Source organism: Manduca sexta, chromosome 23 (genome assembly GCF_014839805.1).
Source record: "Manduca sexta isolate Smith_Timp_Sample1 chromosome 23, JHU_Msex_v1.0, whole genome shotgun sequence".
Lineage (NCBI taxonomy): Eukaryota > Metazoa > Arthropoda > Insecta > Lepidoptera > Sphingidae > Manduca > Manduca sexta.
The window spans coordinates 6185265-6206917 of record NC_051137.1 but is presented as its reverse complement, the minus strand read 5'-3'; the positions used below and the strand labels follow the sequence as shown (position 1 = coordinate 6206917).

The following is a 21653-nucleotide window of genomic DNA, read 5'->3' as shown; positions in this document are numbered from 1 at the left end:
TAAAGTATTTTAGGAAGTGTGTGTAAAGTGCAATCTTTTCGTGTGATCTGTAAATATTCATTTAGATTTATATAATAATTCATATATGTATTTCCTATGTACAATAAGTGTACGTAATATACGAATAACAAAAATAATGTTTGAAGGAATTCACGTTGAAATTTACGATGTCCCGCTGTCGCCGAGCAGGTAGACGTTTAAATTTGCCGGCTGCACTGAGTTCAACTTCGGCAAAACGTTTCGCCGTCTCTGTCACGAGCTCCTGCATCGAGGTCTGAGTGTCTCTATCCAACACGGGAACGGCGTCTTCTATACGCGCTGTTCCACGCATGTCGCTTACAATCTCGGAAACCACATGCGCAGTAACGGCTGAGCAGTGTGCTCGAGTGATTCGCGTCGGTAGTTCGCTGTGCCTGACGTCACCCAGTAGTCAGCCTATCCAAGTTTCACAGATCATAAAAATGGTAACAAGTGATTCAGTTGTGTGAGACATTTCGTAGCGTCCACTCCGGTACTGTGGCCGCGCTGTAGAGTCTAGAGCGGCATCAACTCGCGCGTATTTGCCCACGTGCGTTGCGTTTGCCGGCGAACGCGATTGATTTTTTGCGGAATGGGTGAAGATTCGCAAGCTGTAAATGGGAAAGTTGTTTTAAAACGCAAAATAACCTTGTTTAATGGTGTGGGAATAATTATAGGAACAATTATTGGTTCTGGAATATTTATTTCTCCAACTGGAGTTTATTTGTATACTGGGTAAGTGTTTCTCCTGTTTCCCGCCTTTTTGAAATTGATAGTTCTTTGAGAAAAAATTGTTTATTATAATATACTATTATATAGGAGGTAGATTATAAAAATACCTCTCTCTAAGATTCATAATAATAGTAAAGAATTACACGAGACTAAAAATAACGATGCAATTCGTGTAGTCCCACGGCTTTAACTACTTTTTATTTGTTATTTTATTACCTTTTGCTAGCAGGTACGCTTGAATGCTAGTGAACTTTTCCGAAATAAAATATAATATCCTGTACATAGACTATAAATATGTATGCCCTTTTTTTAAAAATCTAACCAATGGTGTATAAGGTATCTTTTTATAAACAAATCACTAAATTATAGAGTTTTAGATTTTAACTAAAGCTTTGGGAAATATTGGTAGCTGGTTAAAGTACTGCCGCCTAGATACCTATAATAAAAATAAACTTGACAAGTGTCAGTATTATGCCGTTCTCCCTAAGAAATAAATACATTGTATTTATACACTTCTTGTAAAAGATGCAATACATAGATCCGATACGTAAACCAGCAAACTGATCCTTGTTATGTTATTAATTGCAGCTATTGTTGCGGACGCTTTATAATAATAGGAACCTGTCGTTCTAATTTAAGGAGACCCGTAATTGCGTACACACATTGAAGCGGTACGAAGTAACCTCAAAATGGGTCAAGTTTACTATCTGGACCCCTTCGTAACTGTTTCGCTCGACTATAGATTGCTACAGTCAATTGAAATGGTTGTATTTAAACTCTCTTATAAGGGCGTAGGAATATGCTTTTCCCGACTGGGTCAGATTGAAAATTAATTATAATTTAATTACAATTAATAATATTTAATTATAATTTTTACAACTTACGTGTTTATAAAACGGAAGGAAATAAAGAAATTTTAAATAGTAGCTGCACACTGGGAATAGGTTCGTAAATTAGTATTGGACATTAAACTATTTTTAAACTTGTAATCTAGATTAAAACTTACTCAAATTACGACTATTTGAATCTTGTTATGGTAGTACGTTTGACGGCTAATGAGTTAAAATCCCATGTAGGTTGTAGGACGTAAATTCCGATTTTCCAAGTGTCATCGGAATATTATAGTCAAGTATGAAATTAAATTTATATGTAAATATTTGAAGAAAAACAAAGGTTTTTCTTCAAATATTTACATATAAATTAGATTAAGAGTACAAAGGTACTCTTTTATTAGTTGATTGCCCGCATGGAGGATTAATTTAGAGTAAATAATGTTTATATCAAGTAGAGCAGAAAAATAAAATTGATGTATAATGTGTTATAAATATACTTTTAAATTCGACAGTCGTTTGACCACAGAACGTCCCATACTAAGTTCAAAATTTTATCAAAATTACGAATCAAAAGGCAGTATCATGCTTTTCGTAAATAAGTTATATTTTGTATCATAAATAAAATCTCTAATGTCTACGTACTATAAGGAAGTGTACAGGATTATCTTAAGATAATGTAATGACCTCTACCTGTATCAGTGATTTTAATTGTTACCGTCATAGTTACCTAGTGCTCAATATGACATTCCTACATTTAAATATTAATTATGTTATATTAAACTAGAGAATTTAATTGTTGTAAAACAAATGTTACATTGAAAAATAAATCTCTTGTATTTAATTAATAAAACCCTTAATAATAATGATAATTTAAATATATACTTAGCTTTTACTATAATCGTCACTATCTCATAGTCAAACAGTTCCATCATTTTGTTATGGAAATCTTTAGGTGCGTTCTTTTTCAGAATTGGATTCCCAAAAGCTGAAGATGATTAATAGTACAAATTCTTGAACTTATCTTGCTTAGGTAACTACCACGGTTTTGTAGTAACTACAACTCTATATTTATGTACGTTAGGAATAAAAGATATTTTATAACAAGATAGAGCCCAGCTGTCACTCAATAAACTCAATTAACCGTTCTAAATGGCAGCGCTGGCGGTAGTAGATCAGGGAACGTTTACTTAGATTAGCGAAACAACGGGCCAAGGTTGTATCGAATACGATATAAAATCAACACAAATATTATGCGGTCATGAATCCAGTTCGTAATCAGTATTGAGGAGAGGACATTCACCTACTTACTAAATGCTAGTTGCTACGTTTCTTTTGTTTATGTTTTACATTGCGTAATGCAACTTCACAAAATAGGAGCCTATTTTTTATCGGTTTAAATGGGTAAACGTAATATTGATCGGAATTACATGAAAGAGTTTTAGAACAATTAAATTATTAAAAATAATAAAAAAATAAGGATTACCCAATTATCAACTACAGATGTAATTTGTATGATCTCGGATGAGATACCTTTGAACAATTATTTAAGTATTTTGTATTTCTGAAGGGTCGGATTTTATAAAATTTAGGGTCATGGATAAGTATAATGTTGCATATTTAAATACATTGAAGTGATATAGTCCTCTGCGATGCATGTTATCTTGTGGTATTATAAGCATCTATGCAGTTTAGTAGCCTTACCTAGATAGTGGATTAAATAATCGTATAATAAGTGCTGCAGCGCCAAGAGAATGAATAAGCGTTCCGTATCTAACACCGCTCTACCTTGTTACCTACATTAATTCTTGGAGTGACATAGTTCATGCAATTAATTTATCCTTTAAAAAAAATATAGTTCATAGTTTTTCTTATGTACCAACATTAATTCATATTATAGAAATGCTGCGGAATGCGTTGCTAAGTAACTACTGTAACTTAGGAGGAACTCCGATAAGAGTATCGGGATAGAGATCCCGATCTATAAAATCACGGTACAGTTTTTGCCCTACCAGACCATACCTGGATTATTTTATTACAATACGCGGTGCGTAAATATATGTTTATATAATAATTTCTTGTTTCAGATCTGTAGCTGCATCTCTAATAATATGGTTGGTGTGTGGTCTCCTGTCAACCCTGGGAGCTCTTTGTTATGCCGAGCTGGGCACGTCGATTACTAGGTCTGGTGGCGACTACGCCTATATCTACACGGCATTTGGGCCTTTACCAGCTTTTTTGAGGTTATGGATCGCTCTCTTAATCATCAGACCAACCACACAGGCCATAGTGGCACTAACCTTCGGCAACTATGTCGTAAAGCCATTTTTCCCCGAATGTGATCCACCGCAGAATGCGGTCAGATTGCTGGCTGCAGTCTGTTTGTGTAAGTATAAATAATTTCATTTAACAAGTGGCCCTTTATACACACCGGTTATAATTAGAAATTTGAAAGGGCATAAACTTTTCCATAATGAATTAATGGTGTAACTCAAGTCACTTGTATACTTTCGATTTGACTTTCTACCATTTACACCCGTCGACTTTCTTCCGTAAATGATTGGGTGTAAATTTTAACAGTTAAACAAAGCAAAGTTTACGTACATATTTACTTGTGTTTAGGGAGTTGTGGATTTTGTGTTGTGTTACATAATAATAACTATGAAATGATTCTAGAAAGCTCTAGTTCTTTCGTTAATATTTATCTGCTTTTTGCAAATTCAGGTCACACTATAAAATTGTTAACAGGTCCGTATGAACAGTCAGTTTTTACGTTTCAAAACAGAATTATTTTTTTTATGTGTAGTTACTAATGCAAAACTGTAAACAATGGCGGTGTGGTGTTTAGTCTGTTACGAGAATGTATGAAATGGCAATTTTTTCGTGCGCTAATGTAACCGTGTACAACTTTTTTGTACGTCAAGAACAGTATTTATCAAAAGGTAGTGTTGATATAAGTTTGCATAATATTATTCTGAGAGAAATCGTACCTATTCTTTATCGGAATACTCATTACACTGTATATAGTTCGTATTCGTATTAACTGCCTTGTTGCATAGTTGTATTAGGGTACGATTGCAATGCTAAGGTCTTGGGTTCGTTCCTCGACTTAGGCAAAGTGCTATTGGTTTTTTTACTCAATATATGCTCGGAGTCTGGAATTTGTACCCATATGGCACTAGATTCTTTCCCTATGACATCATGGGACGAAGTACTCACAGTGAAAAGTGGACGTATCAGTCGCAACTGATGAATGAAAAGGTAGGCAGAACCGCACCTCTGCATATCCTGTGTTAGTGTGTCTATAATTCGCAGTTACCATCACAGTGTTTTCGTCACATGATTACGTCTAAACGAAAATAGATTTACGAAAAGCGGATAATGTCCGTAGGCGGGAATGTAATTCCAAATATTGCGCTTTTGGCTTGGAAAGTCTCTTATACCCACTAATAACTTATAGAATACATGTAACATCGAACAAATTTATAGTACCGCGATCCACAATTTTCGGTTTTACTGAAACAAACGGCCAGAAAGACGGTACCTATTGTTTCCTACATAACATGATTCCATAATTAACAACGTCGTATCTGTTCTGAGATAGTGACGATGGTCGACGGTGGTCGATAAAAATACTTTGTCGTGGACGGAAGTTCTTCCACGTCTATCAGTACATAAAACACTTTTGCTTCTGTTTTCTTTTTCTTGTACCCATAATTAAAGAACACAAACACTTAAAGCGGTTAGTGTTAGATCATGAAAACTAGCAAATGGGTAATTTCGTTTATAGCTAAAAAAACCTAAATACATAATATAAGGTTTGGGATTAATATTGCCTCGGTGGCGTAGTTGTATTGCACGTCCGGTACAATAGCGCTCTGAGGTCCTGGGTTCGAATCCCGGGTCGGGCAAAGTGATATTTGGGTTTTTCTGCTCAGTATCAGCCCGGAGTCTGGAATTTGTGCCCGATATGGCGATAGGCTCGCCCCCTATCACATCATGGGACGGAACATACTTGGCGAAAAGTGGGTGCCCTAGTTGCGCCTCTGCATACCCCTTCGGGGATAAAATGCGTGATGTTATGTATGTATGTATTAAATGTATGTACCTACATAATGCGTAAGCCGAGCATTCGAAGCAAGCGTGCCAAGGTGATCACCCGGCTAGCAAGACCCGGTCATAATTATGATACTGTAAATAATTCTTTACTATCTTTCTCCTTGAAAAAAAAAATAGGTGCATCTAATGGATATATAATTTACCAGGATTTGGCCGGATGATGTGATAGGTCTATCACTTTAACCCTGTTCGCTGAGTAGAGATAATTATTAATACATGTATTTTCCTACGTAATATTATTATCAGCATATTATTCCTTACTTGAGACTTAACACCTCAACACGTTCATATATAAAAGCTTGTTTATATGAAATCCTCAGTTAAGTTGAATATGCGTATAGTGCATATAAATTTCCGCATGAGATTATTAATCATGGTTTTGTGTCACTTTAATTGATTTTCCAATCATCGTTTTACTTCCTTTTGTAACATGAATGGTGTTAATTATACTTATATTATTATGTTTTGTGTTAGGTACTGAGTTTGTATGCAGGCGTTAATTAATCTGTGACACTACCGGTTTAATTTAAAACATCTTTTACTGATAGGTAACCTGGCCCTTGCAAACGGATATTGTATAAGCTATAAGTATACGTACGGTACGTATGACCAGAATATGATCTTTACATTAAAATATATTTAGAATTATAGTATTAACTTGATTTACTCCTAATAATATTTACTTCATGGATACAACATTGGGTCAGGTGAAAAGAACTATTTAGACTTTTGTTGCTTTTTAGGTAAGTAAGGTATAATAATAATACTATGTAGTTTACACGTAGATTGTCAAATGTCATTGCCACAGTATCAACAAACATGTAACTAGGGAAGCTGTAATTACGAAGAGTAATTTTAATAGTTCTGTTTATCGGAGTATTTATAGATGTACTCCTCGATTTCAATGTCTCCCACGCATTCGTTCGTTAATGAAAAACTACGATTTTAAAAGGTCCGATATAATGAATATTAATCTTTTGGTAAATATATAACACTAGCTTTCGCTGGCGGCTTCGCCGGCGTGTTTTCCAATATACATTTTATCCGTTTTATTTGATATGTATCAATGTATTATTACTAAATTACAGAAAATCATAATAAATTGTAGCCTGTGTATTATTTTAACGTATAACCAATATTACTGTAAAGTTTCACCCAAAACCGTCCAGTAGTGTTTTCGTGAAAGAAGAACATACATATATGCATACATCTATCATCACAAACTTTCGTATTTATAATATTAATAGGAGTAGGATTTTTCAATTTACTATGTTTTAAAATATATATATTAGTAATAACATAGTTTAAAACATACTTTAAATATTTAGCAAAATAATAACATTCATTAAAACGTGTTCCCTGTAAAATCTTTTTTATTTACGGCCTAATGCGTTTTGCAGGTCTAGCTACAGGGCTACTATGTATTATTTGCTTCGATTTGTCATCAGCCTGGAATATATTATTAAGTTACTTGACCTAAGTTAGTTTAATAGTAAAAAATAACAAATTACTATTATATTTCGTAGCTTCTTTTTAGAAAATCAAATTCTCTTTTTATTATTACATTTATAAAATTCACGCATTTACGATTTCCAGGAAATATGTAAGACCTAAGAGTATTAATTTATTTCTGAGAAGGAAATAGGGATTTCCCGATTTAACAAGAGGCAGATATTTGTAGTTTATACTGTTTATTAACAATTATTATACCTATTAAAATATTTTATTTATGTAACTCAAATTAGGTTGTGTTTAGACGTAGAGATAACTAAATAGATACAGATAGAGCTAACACAAGCCTGTTAGTTCAAACAGCAATTACTTCGAATTCCCCATTTTTCGTAGTTCATTGAAGTTACTCCGATATACGCCAAGGATATACGCCAAGGACGCTTGCGAAATGTTTACTTTGGAAAAATTAACGGGAGAGATCAACACTAACATGAATTCTCTTCGTTTTATGCTATTTAATTAAGTATACAATATTAAGGCGGACCTATTTAAGTGTAACATAAGAATGAGGAAACTCTAGTTTTAACATTATTGATTTCGCATGAATGTGTCATTTTTTTGTTATCACCAATTCCACATATCCGTTTACCATTAGATTTTATATTAAAAGTTCACAAGTCACAACATTTGTTATCATTATAAATTGTGATTAATGGCATCTTCCATCTACCTTCACAATGAAAAGTATTGATATCCGTCAATTCGCTGATTGTACTGCGTCTCCAGTCGACGTGAACGGAAAGTTCCACTTAACCTAATTACTTGTAACGGGGGAATTCACTCTATTTAAGAATGAATTGTCATTAAACAATAGACCACGACACTGTTATTTTCCTGACACATATGCAAATAAATTAATTTAACTGGATTAAACCTATGCGAGCATCACGTATGCGAGTAATTGGTGTGATTATTTAACAAGTTTTTATTGTTACGCGTTTGCGTGACCGATACTATAATTGCGTGTTTTATTATCTGGGAAAAATTTGAATATATTTAATACTTATTATTGATTTTTATGTTGACGTGAATGTTTGACATTGAAATAAACCTACATTACGGATTTGTTCGCGATAATGTTGTTTATATTTTTACTACAGACGTTTCGAATTCTTTGCAGCCTTCACGGTCCTGGGACAATTTATAATTCAACCAAGTTGTTACAATTTCTCTTAAAATTTAAAGGGCCTCGACTCTACCTTCCCAGCTGGTATCGTTACAGTAGAAACCTAGTTTTAATGGTATTAAATATATTTATTATTTTTTTTAATCCTTTGTTAAGTAGCTTTGCCGTATATTACGACTATGTCGCTCTAAACGTTATTCTCTTTATATTGATATTTTAAAACATACTCATATTCCATAAAATATAATATCGGCCTATGTTTATAAACTTAGCAATTCGTTTTTCGTTTCGCTTTTTGGGAGAGGTGGTGGAAAAGTACGCGTGAATATTACTACCGCTAATATCATATTTTGAGTCTTATACAATTTTAACAGAGTTGAAAATATCTTGCGAGAAGCAATAAAATTGCACGAGGTCGTATTACGATGACATCCGCAACAAATATTTGTCTTGTGTGTTATTTTCAACTCTATTTGGACTATATAGTGTCGAAATTCTGCTATCGCTGGTTTCATTTCATATATTATACTAAGATTATACCTAATTTAAATATGAAGTCTGTGTACAAGCAATACCTATTTATTGTTATTGAATTATTGCTTTCAGTGAGGTAATCAAAAATTTGTATTTTACAGAAATAAAAAAAAATTATAGTGTTCAGTGGACATTCCATTAAACACAATGGACAAAAAGTAATATAAGTATTTTTTATATGTAGCAGACTAGATGCAAATAATAAAAAAAAAAAAAAAATAAGATGCGTGCAAGGTTGAATGACATTAATTTTTTTGTTGTTGTTATGGTTTTTGTTAAAAAATTCGTTACGTGCTATTAAAACTTTATTGATTATTTTTATTATTAGAAAACCCACTAAAATGTATATAATACTGTCATTTTATTTTTATATTCATAATAATATGTAATATTTTACCTTCTTTACACAGCTATCTAATTATTACTGCAGTTTTATTATTCTTTCATACATAGGCTGTCTGGAATGGATTGCTTTTAGTGAGTAAACTCTCGAAGGCTTTTAGTGATAAGACTGTGCTTTGTAAACTTTCTAAGTATTGAGACAATTAAGTACCAGTTCTTTTGTTATGATATATTCTATTCTTTATTTTATCGTAACATTCTTAAGTTTTATTTAGTCTTAAATGTTTCAGTGGTGTCTCACTATTTGATAAAGATTCCAAAATAACTGAATATTATGTAGGTATCGAAATAGCACTATTTTTCCTGGCTAGTCCGCCCTGTGACTATTAAGGCTGCGAAGTCTTTGAAGCGTCGGGAGAAATATTATATAATATAAAAAACTGCGATAAATTCTGAAAAATATTTTTATTTCGATGTCTAACATTCGCATAAACATAAGAAATTATTATTGTTGTTTGTAGTCAGAATTTTAGATAATTATTACGTCCATTATATATTATAATTTCTATTCTTTATTTTATTGGATCCCGTTTATAAAGGCTGGAGTAACTTATTGTTCAGACATTAAGTATTTGAATGGCTCCTCACTGTATAGTGTACTTTTTTTTATTGTTTCATAGGCTGTTTGTAATATATTGATTTTAGTGGGTAAAGTCGCAATAGAGGTGCGATAATAAAGATGATTATATTCGTGATACTTTCTAGGCAGGGTCGTAGCTGCCGTTGTATCAGACGTATCAGTGATACGGGGCCCCCGAGCTTTGGGGCCCCTCTTGGCCCATCCCTACATTAAACTAAGAAGGCGCCCAAATGTTCGCACTGCCCTAAAGGGCCCCCGACAAATTTTAGATATGGTGCTTCTCTATGGCAAGCTACGCTACTGTTTCTTGGTTATTCGTTCTTCTTTAATTGCTGTCAGTAGATTCGGTTTTTGAAGACTCCTTCGTAGTTTCACGATGGTCTTGATTGGAGACATTTAGTATACAAGCGTTAAATGTATAATTACCTATATAGGTACTTTTTCGATAATGAATGGGATTTTATAAGTTTATTATCTCATGTTTAATAGTATCTTAAGATAATTGCTTATCACGCAGGTATTTTGACGGCTATCAACTGTCTGAGCGTGCGATGGACTATGCGCATCCAAGACGTTTTCACCACATCCAAGCTGCTAGCGCTGATCGTCATCATCATTGCTGGCATATATTACATTTGTATCGGTGAGTATCTTCAATAAGCAATCATTCATATGTACGAGGTTTTGCTTGTGACTTCACCCGCAAAAAAAGTTCAACGGTGTACGTAGGTAGGTATTTTTCCGGGATAAAAGTAGCATAATGTGGTTTTCAGGCTTAATATGATCTATGTATCTATAAGTCAAATATTATCCAAATTAGTTCAGAGACTTCACAAGTATCGCACCGTTTGCATAAAAATTCGCACTGATATCTAATATTAGTTACTGAAGTAAGAAATTATCGCGCGCCATAGTTCGTAGAAGCAGACATTGGAAGCATCAAATAGATTTATTACATACAAGTGACTCATTTAACAAACGAATGAATAGATAAGTTAAGTTCAAAGGAATCTTTGTGACATATTACGGCCTTTATTGTTCATCATTGTATCAATATTGTACTACTAAAGTTAAATGAAGTATCTATTCATTTATAATTCTAGATTTATACACGCATCATTCTTGAGATAAAATGTATTTTTGTTAGCGCGATAAAAGTAATAAAGTTTATTTTAATACATTTTTATCGTAAAATCTTTAGACTAGGCTAAATTTAAAAGTATAAAACACGACATCGAAGCTATAAAACGGTTTTAGAACTAACATCACTGAGTAACAATCTTTGAGTAAAGCATGAAAGCACATAGACCTGTATATATAGAAATAATTACAAGAGTAAAGAAAAAGGTAGTGTTCAGCAATATAGCGTTAACTACCTACGCATAAGTTGATTACTATGTGATATTTTGAGAATAAGCAATCTGCCGCGCTAGTACGTCTGAATGTAAAACAATCTCATTCCTTTTGCAACACAACATTATTCGGCCTACCGCAGTGTATATCGTAAGCCTTATGATTTGCACATAAATTATTTATCGATAACGGTTATTTTACTACAACGTACAATGTCAATACAATTGTCAATGGAAACGTTCTTCATTATTTATGATCCTTTATAAATAAACTGATAATCGTGGCCGTATAGTCCAGGAGCATGAGTCGATGATATCAAAAGAAGTAAAATTATCTTTGCCTTCATAATAGCGTATCGCATTTTTGACTTACTTGTTATAACACAATCGAAATAATACTTAATTTTAAGTGCAATTTACAACACAATACTGTTTCAATGTGTACAGGCGCTTATATCATTCGTGTTCGTCACAGTATAGTTCCGAATAAGCAAGGTTATAAAAATAGGCGTGTGGCCTATTGATGTGCGTCTATTGGCGATTGTTAAATCAATATTATTCATTATTGATACAAAGAAAAAACGTCCATTGCAATAAGAACATCCTCTTTCTAAGAAAAAATAAACTCCCGAACATAATTGATCTATTCTTAATAGATATAAAATAAAACTATTGAACTCGTCCTAATTGTGGCAACGTTTTAATTTATAATTTATAATAATATATAAATTTGTTTCAGGAAACACATCGAATTTTGACAATGCGTTTGAAGGGGAGTACAGCGCTGGCAACATAGCGCTCGCTTTCTATTCTGGCTTATTTGCTTTTGGAGGATGGAACTACTTAAATTTTGTGACTGAGGAATTACAAGATCCGTACAAGTAAGTATTAAAATAATTTATTTCCGTACTGGCAGAATAGCAAACACATAATACGCCAGTTGCCACAAACACAGACCCGAGAACAAACGTTTGTTGAATGATACATTATAAACAAACGCTTTCTTTGACTGGTACCGTTTCCGAGAGTTATGCCTTCAGGTCTACCTAAAAGACTTGTTCACAATTGGGTCGCGGCGTGGTAAAAATTCGGAACTGCGTCATAAAATAACTAAATTCTTTATTTCTATCTAAATTATCACCTTTTGTGTAGACGTGAAGTATAGGCAAGTTATTGATCCTTACAAAGCGTTTTATAACTTATACCTGCACCCGGAAGGCATTTAGGCGTATTTTTCCACAACGCGACACAACGTGACATCACACATTCGTCTAAAAGTAGGTATGATAAGTTCTTATGACTAGAAGCATGGTGTCATCATCATCATCAGCCTATATCTTTGTCCACTGCTGGACATAGACCTCCTCCAATATGCGTCATTTTACCCTGTCTTCGGCCTGGTGTAAAAACCCTATAAAATACGATGCTCGAATATTAATAAGAATTAGTAGCCAGCATCCGATCGGATCGGATGTTGCGGGCCTTATACTGATCGTTTAAAAACGAAGACGCTTTCCTTACACAATAACTAGCACCATTACTCCAAGGCACGTATAAAAGTTCTCTTCAGTCATTATTTTACGATAAAAAGAAAGTGTTTGAACCTTTATTGGTTTCGTGTTATATAAGTACACGCAATCCAAGAAACACATTGCGTCATTTAAAACACTTACAATGAATACACGTATTTGTGTCAAGACTGGCGATTTACTATTGTAATGACATGGACTTGCAGAATAGTTTAAAACAGAAATCTATTGGAACTAGTTCCCACGAGAGTACTACAAATAGACCTTAAGCGCCTTAGAAGCTTCGAGTATTTGAAAAAGAATTTAAACGATTCGGTCTTTGTCGGATACTCAACTAGGTATTTCTTATGAATCATTTCATAATAATTGTCTCAATCAGCTAAAATGAATTTAAGTTGTGGTGTTATAAAGATTTTTTTAGTATACTATGGCCATTAAGTCAGATTCATCAAATACAGCATCAATAGCAATAATATTAGATAGAGCATAAATAGTTATAAGTAATTTATTCAAGCGGCGATAGCCTAGTTGGGTGTGGAACGGACTGCCAAGACGAATGTCCGCAGGTTCAAATCCCAAGGGCACACACTTCTGACTTTTCTAAAAAATTATGTGTGTATTCTTTGTGAATTTATCGCTCACTTTAACGGTGAAGGAAAACATCATGAGGAAACCTGCACATCTGAGAAGTTCTCTATAGGAATTTCGAAGGTGTGTGAAGTCTACCAACCCGCACTAGGCCAGCGTGGTGGACTAAAGGCCTAATCCCTCTCAGTAGTAGAGGAGGTCCGTGCTCAGCAGTGGGCAAGTATATAATACAGGGCTGATATTATTATTATTATTAATTTATTCCTTGCCTGTCTATTAATGGTTCACATTAGGGTGGACAGTTTCCGCGAAAGAAGAACTGGCACGTGAAAGTTACTGTAACTTTTTTGAATATAAAGTACATAAATTATTGATATAGATAATGTATTGACACGTACTTCTATCATTTGCTTTTAAAAATTTCAGATTTAAGTCGGTATTTTACTGTCGAATGTCGATATACATTTTATCGGTACTTAACATAAACTACAGAGTGGTATTACCTTATTTGGTCAGCCTGAGACCGGCGTTTTTTTAAAAAAGAATATTTGTATCATGTGACCTTATATTTTTTTTAATTAATAAACGTCTTTTATGCAAACTCCCATACATAAATCTTAGAGGGTATTCGCTGCATATTGCACGCGCGGGAGATGCCCTATATTTGCTTATAAGTTGGTTTAAATTTATCCATGCGAATACTTTGTTTTGAAGAAAAAAATCAAGCCCCTACTTAATCTATGCCTATTTTATTTTATTTTAATTCATTGAGAAACTTACTGCTAGTACAATCACCGTAAAGGCTACAATCAAAGAAGATATATACATACCTATATCGTTAAGTACCTAGGCATTTTATTTATATGGTAATTTTCTTAACGCATGAATGAAAGATGATAATTATATCAGTACAGTTGAGCTTTATGTCTATATAATAATCATACTACCGAGGCCATGTATAAAAAAAAGGTTAGTTTGAAATCCTACTATACACGGGGGCACTTTTCTATATGACTTTTACTGTAAATATCAGCTGAGATCGCAGCTGATATATAAATTCCTTTATATTCTGAAGCAAAACTGAATACTATATTACGTAGCAGTCAGTGTTGCTGTTGTCTCAGATTCCTCACTGTGCGCAGTCCTTTAATATATATTACTGTTATCTAGAGTCCTGAGTCTGACTACGCCGACGCACCCTTACCATCTATCCTTACTTCACTTATTGCATGTTTTATTCATTTATTTCCATTAATTCAGCAATCAAAGAACACGATCAATCCCTGCGAAGTTTGTTCAACTAGAAGAAATGATTGCTTTATTTCTTAATAAAGTTTATGCACTGGCCGCAAGCCAATATTTGTAATTTTGTACATTCGCCATTTATTTTACTCTTTACTATGACATTAATCTTCTTTTTCTGCTTGTTTATTTTAATAATGTTCATAAAAAAGATCATATGTATTTTTTCTTTATATACCCTTTAATCTTACAAAATAAATATTAAATTTGTATAGGTAAGTTAGAGGCTCCCGGAGAAATGTGTGTTAAAAGAAATGGAATAAGTATTTAATGTTTTTGTAGTTCAAACTAGACCAATTAAATTATAAATATCCACATCTTTTAAATATGGTATGATAGACTTATCGACAAACATGCTAGCACGTAGCACATAGTCTCTTATTCCGTATCATAGTCCGCATCAAAAATAATTGTTTGAAATAAAAACCCCTTGTACATTTTTCGGGGATAATATTAATCTGCTCCTTAATAGGTTAATGATCTTTAATGGTCTAATGATGTTAATTTGTCGCGCTAAATGCGGATGCCTGAAAATATAACTTACTAAGTACTTATATAAAAATAGGTATCTAGTCATAATAATTTCATATCCATACTGATACCAAGTTTTCAATTACGTAACATGATTTGGCTCTCTTTTATAGAAATAGTATTAATAATTTTAACATGGCATCCATATCACAATGTCGGCAAGTTTGGCCAGTAATGTGTGCCATTTACGGGCCTAATAAGCGATATAAGATTACGTGACATAAACGTGTTTCAGAAATTTGCCGCGTGCAATATGGATCGCGTTGCCCATGGTCACCATTATCTACGTGATGGCGAACTTGGCCTACTTTGCGGTCGTGTCCAAAATGGAAATGATGTCTAACCCCGCTGTTGCTGTGGTGAGTAACCTATATTTTTACAGGCTTTGAAGTGAGTTTGAGATTTTTTTTAATTTTAATAGGAGATTTTTGTACTTATGTTTACGTTTAATACTTATATAGGTATCTACCATTGACGACAAAAACATTTCAATTAATAATGTTCTGGAAATCGTGTAGTTGAATTAATTACAGTCCTGGACTGGAAATATTATTCAATTGATGTAATAATTAAGAGTGACATCATCATCATCATCATCAGCCTACAGCTGTCCACTGCTGAACATAGGCCTCCCCGAAAGCGCTATAGTGACATATAAATTGAGTAAAATAAATTGCCTCTGAAAACCCATACTAGAACTCATGGAGGCGCTGCGACCCTAAAAGTAAAATACTTATGTGTACAGAAAGCAACAGGGGTTCTTGGCCGACTGGAAATATTAGGTACCATACGAAACACAACAGTTCCTTCACAGCAGTTTAGGTTTAGTTTAGAACAGGCCTGTTAATAATAGCTTTTTACCGAGTTTCCTTTGAGGTTTTTTGGGTATTTCTTATAGTTTCTGTATTTGACATCCATGGCCACTTGAAAAATTCACAATACACTGATACGACGATGTTTAGTTCGTCCTTGGGGAGAGGCAGAGGTCAGCGCCATTTAGTTTATTTATAATATTATTTCTGAAAAATCTATCAATCATTGATGCATATAGACTAATTATAAATTTGATTTGACTATATTTGGTATATATGATAAGTGTTTTTAATTTTATTTCCTAGTGCTTTTACAATAACTTTAAAATAGTAGCAGCCTGATATGCTAAGTAAAAATAAATCTTACATGTACAGTGTAATGTTTCTAGTCTCTATCAATGTTCAATAACCTTTTATATTTACGTAAATGATACGCATACACGAGTACATTTACGTATCATTTTTGTTTTTCCCACCTTAATTAATTGCACCTACCGCGCCAGGCGATATTAATATATCTATAGTATTCGTTTATAATAATTGAATGAAGTGACTGGTACTAAGGTTAGGAATCCTTCTAGAATTGCGTACTTGCGCGTTGCAGATATTTGGAGATCGTCTTTTTGGTCGCTGGAGCTGGGTGATCCCCGTGTTCGTCGCATTGTCGACATTCGGTGGAGTTAATGGCGTCCTATTCACTTCGGCACGACTGTTCGCTACCGGTGCTCAAGAGGGACACATGCCTGCCTTCTTCTCGCTCTTCCATGTCGACAAACAGACACCTATTCCGTCTCTTATTTTTACTGTAAGTAATTTTGACCTACATACAGATTAATACATATTGAATTGCATTATATTGCTTTTTAAACTCTACTTTGAAAGTAAAGACATAAATTCCATATCTGTTTAGAGCTGTAATGTTAAATGAATGTGATTAATAAAATGAAATGTGTTTTTCCACTTCAGTGCCTGTTCTCCCTCCTCATGCTTACGACGAGCAACGTATATGATCTCATCAATTACTACTCGCAAATATTATGGTTGTCCGTCGGTGCATCTGTAGTGGGCATGTTGTGGCTGCGACGCACGAAACCTGATATACCTCGACCCATCAAGGTCAATATTGTGATACCATACGTTTTCCTCATCGCCATCGCTTGTTTAGTTATAATTCCTGCAATTAAACAGCCACAAGACACCATTATAGGTATAGCGATATTACTTTCTGGCATACCAGTGTATTACGTTTGTGTGAAGTGGCAGAGCAAACCTGAGAGTTACCACACTATCTCTGGCTGCGTCTTGAGGTTCCTACAGAAGGCTTGTTCGTGCATGTATGTAGATTCTACGGAAAAATTGGCAGATAATTAAACATTGGCAAATTGGAAAATTTAATGCCTGTATTACTTCACTTATTTGGGTTGGACATGTGTTACTATCGACCAAAATTGTAAGTTTTACTAATTTATAAGTGTTTTTATGTATTGCTGTAATTAAATTAAATTAGTGTCCAACCGGTGGAACCTTTTACACACACGTTTAAGATGAACGTATTTTTGCTATATAATTGGCTACAATGTTCAATATGTAAACAAGTGTTATTGATTCGGATTCTACCGAGGTTGAGAGGTCAATATTGAGAGTCATCATAATAACATTTATTTATTTATAACTTGTTTTTATAATAAGTTCAAGAGCTAAGGAATTAAAAAAAAATAACATATTATTAAAAAATAAGATCAGATATAATTCTTGTGATGCACATATAAACTCAAATGTGATCCGAATAAGTACCTAAAGAATATTTAACCTTTTTATATTTACACACTATATGAGTGTATTTTCCTCAAATCTATGTTATTAGATAATGCAATTTAATATTAACCGACAGAAAAATACAATGTAAAAGGTTATAATATACTACTCACATAATTTATAACGTTTTGTAGGTATATACACGTATAGGCAAAGAAAAGTTATGTATGTATTAGATATAAGACTAATTTGAAATGTCAGTATTGAAGTTTTTTTAATACTTTACTATTATTTTAAGGTATGATAATGTGGGTGAATAACTAGATGATTTATTAAAATTGGTCCAACTCGAACTATTCATAGTGTAATAAAGCTGATAGCACATAATGTGACATTATCAGTCTTACTTATTAACTTATCTTACCGTTAAGAGGTGGTTAATAATTGTTTAAATAGCTGTCAAAAATATCACCGGTTCCTAGTTTAAACCTAATTCAGAGACAAGATGGCGGGTTCTGACTTACAGCTGATCGAGTAAATTTGTGTTTCAACTAAGCATAGCTTTGCGAAATTTTATAAGTAAGACTGTATGTTTGTCCCAATGGCTCATTTAAGGCTTCGTTATATTTTGGAGTTGAGTTGTATTTATGTGATTGAGAATGAATTGTGAAAGAGAATGAATGAGAATGAAGCGTGGAAAATCTGTTCGGTTTCTGCGAACTCTACTCGTTTAATTACATTACGCTACCTTAGTATCACAATTCACAAATCATCGACACAGAAGTGGTCAAGACTGATATCAACATTCAACATGTTTTCATACAAATGCATAAAATCCATGAAATGTAACGCATTGAACCATAACTAATTTAATTACAATAAATGTAGGTCAGTACCAACATATACAGTCTTAGTTATAAACTTGTTTTGGCGTTAAGAGGTGGTTAAGAATTGTTTAAATAGCTATCAAAAACAACGCCGGTTTCTATTTTAAACCTAATTAAGAGGCAAGATGGCGGGTTTTGACTTCAGCTGATCGAGTAAATTTGTTTTTTAACTAAGCATATCTTTGCGAAATTTTTATAAGTAAGACTGTATATAACTACCTACTATTAAAATTAAACTACTTTTCGGATTTTATCGCGGTTTTTTATATTTTAGTTTTCTCCCGACGTTTCGAAGACTTTGCAGCCTTCATGCCCCCCCCCCCCCCGTGATCCCGTGAAACTAAAATATAAAAAACCGCGATATAATCCGAAAAGTAGTTTAATTTTAATGTCTAACATTCGCGTAAACATAAGAAAACATTATACTTACCTACTACTTAGGTATCTACATAATTTACTTACTCAATTTTCATCCTTATTACCTATGGGCTCAATATTTATCGCACACACATTAATGTAATTATGGATTACGACTACTGTATTACGACTTATCGTAGCCATGCTTTTGTAGAGAGCTCAGTAACATACTATTTATAGAAAATATATATTTTGGATATTATGGTTTTTAATAAGTGATTATGGACTGTGGTCATATACGTTATATATTTAAATCCTTCGACATTATATATATGCGACTGTAATTAATTAAGCAATGAACATTCCCGAACACACTATTGTACCTAAGCTAACATATATTTTATATTTTTTTATTTTGCTACTGTTTTGTATACATTTTTAATATTGACAGAGTTGTATGTCGTTATTGTAACTAAGTTGAGATAAATATACATAATTTGATATACTTAAAGAAAAAAAAAATTATAACTGATGGTGATTTGTAGAAAAAAATATTTTTTATTTAGATATGTAGGTAAGAAAATATTTATAAATTATGTTAATAATATTAGCTAAATTGAAATACCTACTTAATTTGTTAACTGTGCCATGTAACCCATTAATGTATGAGAGCACAATTTGCAGTGATGATGATCGATACTGTAGATAATATTCAAGGTGTTAATGTGTTTGTATCTTGTAGTTACAATTGTAATGATGAGGTATCCAAGTCAAAGAAAATATTTAAACTCGTAAATTAGGTAGTGGAATTAAAAAAACACGAAACGCAATTATTGGCAACATTTTAACCTTAGTTCAAATTAACACAATACGATGATGCTCACAGTAAAACACCTAGATTACAGGTACAAAGTAACCGCACAACTTCTAATTTAAAATTCTAAACAAAATCATTTTTTTCTTTTTTTATTATATTAAACCAGAAAAAGGGTGTTTGTATAAATTAATTTAGTTAAGTGTATGAACGATTGCAGTTAATAATTACTGTTTCTTTTTAATTTTGATTTGTTTTTATTAAATAAATAACATAAAATAGTGAAATGAATTATTATTTTGAATTAATCATATATTTATGTAGTATATTTTAGAGTGTATCAAAGATCGATACGGTTTCATAAAATCGTAGATTAATGGTCTTAAATCAACTTAAGATACCTAAAATCTGGTCACGTTATTACAAAAAATAAAATACTTAGTTATCGGTATTTCGAAAAAAGCAAGGATATAAAAAAAAACTTTAAAAAAGTAGAGAACAAAATTAGTTATGTACTGTTATCCTATTTAATAATAAATAATTACCACTATGACTGTATAAGTGCGTGCACAAATGTTATTCCAGATGGGGACGAAGTGGAAACTTCATACAGCCCGCTTCCATCTGTGTGCGTCTTTCTATAGTAACTAGCGATAACTTATAAAAAGAAAATACCCAAACTTATAATATCATAATAATACCATCTCTGTATTATATATTGCACCGTGCTCAGCACGAGACTCTTACTGCTGATAGGGGTTAAGAACTTAGTCCAGCACGTTAGCCTAGTGCAGGTTGACTTCACATAATCTCGAAATTCTTATGAAGAATTGTCAGATATTATATGTTCCCACGATGTTTTCGAACGATGATAATTGGTAAATATACACGTTACTTCGAAAATTCACAAATGGGTAGCTTGGGTTTTGAATCTGCGGAGATTCTGCAGACTGTTTCCAAAACTAGGCTATCGTGGAGCTTAAGTCATTTGTCTTATCGTCGATCATGAACAAGCAGCGAGTAGAGCTCGAAACGAGTTAGCGAGCATAGAGAAGCAAGTGTGCAACTGCCAAGGGCGATTATACGCTCTATAGTAGAGAATGACCGCTGGGAGTTCCCCGCGAGCGTTGCTCAGCGAGTATTATCTTTGATAACTTCTGTCACTGCGGCAAACTCGTGGAGAGAAAGTTCCCGCAAACAGAGTAAGCACTCACCGATTAACTATTTATACATAATAAGTATATTTTTTGTTTTCAGATAAAATCCATATCTATGTAACGTTTCTTGGGCGTGAAAATAGTCGATAGTACCTACTTCGTTTCCTCGTCGGGTATGTGACAAGTGCCTAAGTGTGATTTATATTGTAATAAGGAATTCATATAAAACACTTGTAACTTGTTTTAAATAATCATAGACGGTGCTGTATATCGTGAAAATAAGTAATATATATATGTACAACATTTAATAATGTGATTAGGTACGTATATGACAATGTACCCTCTATTTAAAAAATAAAATATTTTAATGTGATGTGTATTTTTCCATGCGACATTCCATTTTTTGAGATAGATGTCTATGTATGTAGCTATCTAGGTACAAACACTACCTATAAGAGAAGATACCGCGAATGGATAATGGTATATTTATAAGTATCTACCTACTAAGTTTTTTAAACACAATTTGTACACACTTATGCGCTTATTCCATAGGAGTGGGAAGACACTATTAATAAAATAAAGTGAAATAAATGTATATAACCGTGTTCCTAGTTTTGCCAGAGGGTAATCCTCCAATTGTAACTTAGCCTCAACAATATAAGTGCTAATTATGAACGCTATCCTTCTTTAATAAAAAACACTACTAATTATTGCGA

At 33.2% G+C, this 21653-nt stretch overlaps 1 protein-coding gene across 2 annotated transcripts; it reads left to right on the top strand.

Annotated features, from left to right (window-relative positions):
* The first annotated feature begins 185 nt into the window (after window positions 1-185).
* Window positions 186-21301, top strand: LOC115451919 (large neutral amino acids transporter small subunit 2). Of its 2 annotated transcripts, XM_037441883.1 has the most exons (8): window positions 186-753; window positions 3668-3966; window positions 10371-10496; window positions 11945-12086; window positions 15391-15514; window positions 16572-16772; window positions 16934-17083; window positions 21038-21301. In XM_037441883.1, the coding sequence occupies exons 1-8, from the start codon at window positions 611-613 to the stop codon at window positions 21056-21058; spliced, it is 1206 nt and encodes a 401-aa protein (XP_037297780.1). In that variant the 5' UTR covers window positions 186-610; the 3' UTR covers window positions 21059-21301. The 2 variants fall into 2 exon arrangements, with proteins under 2 accessions (XP_037297780.1, XP_030036193.1); XM_030180333.2 differs by lacking the exon at window positions 21038-21301 and having other exon boundaries at window positions 611-753; window positions 16934-18394.
* The last annotated feature ends 352 nt before the right edge of the window (window positions 21302-21653 follow it).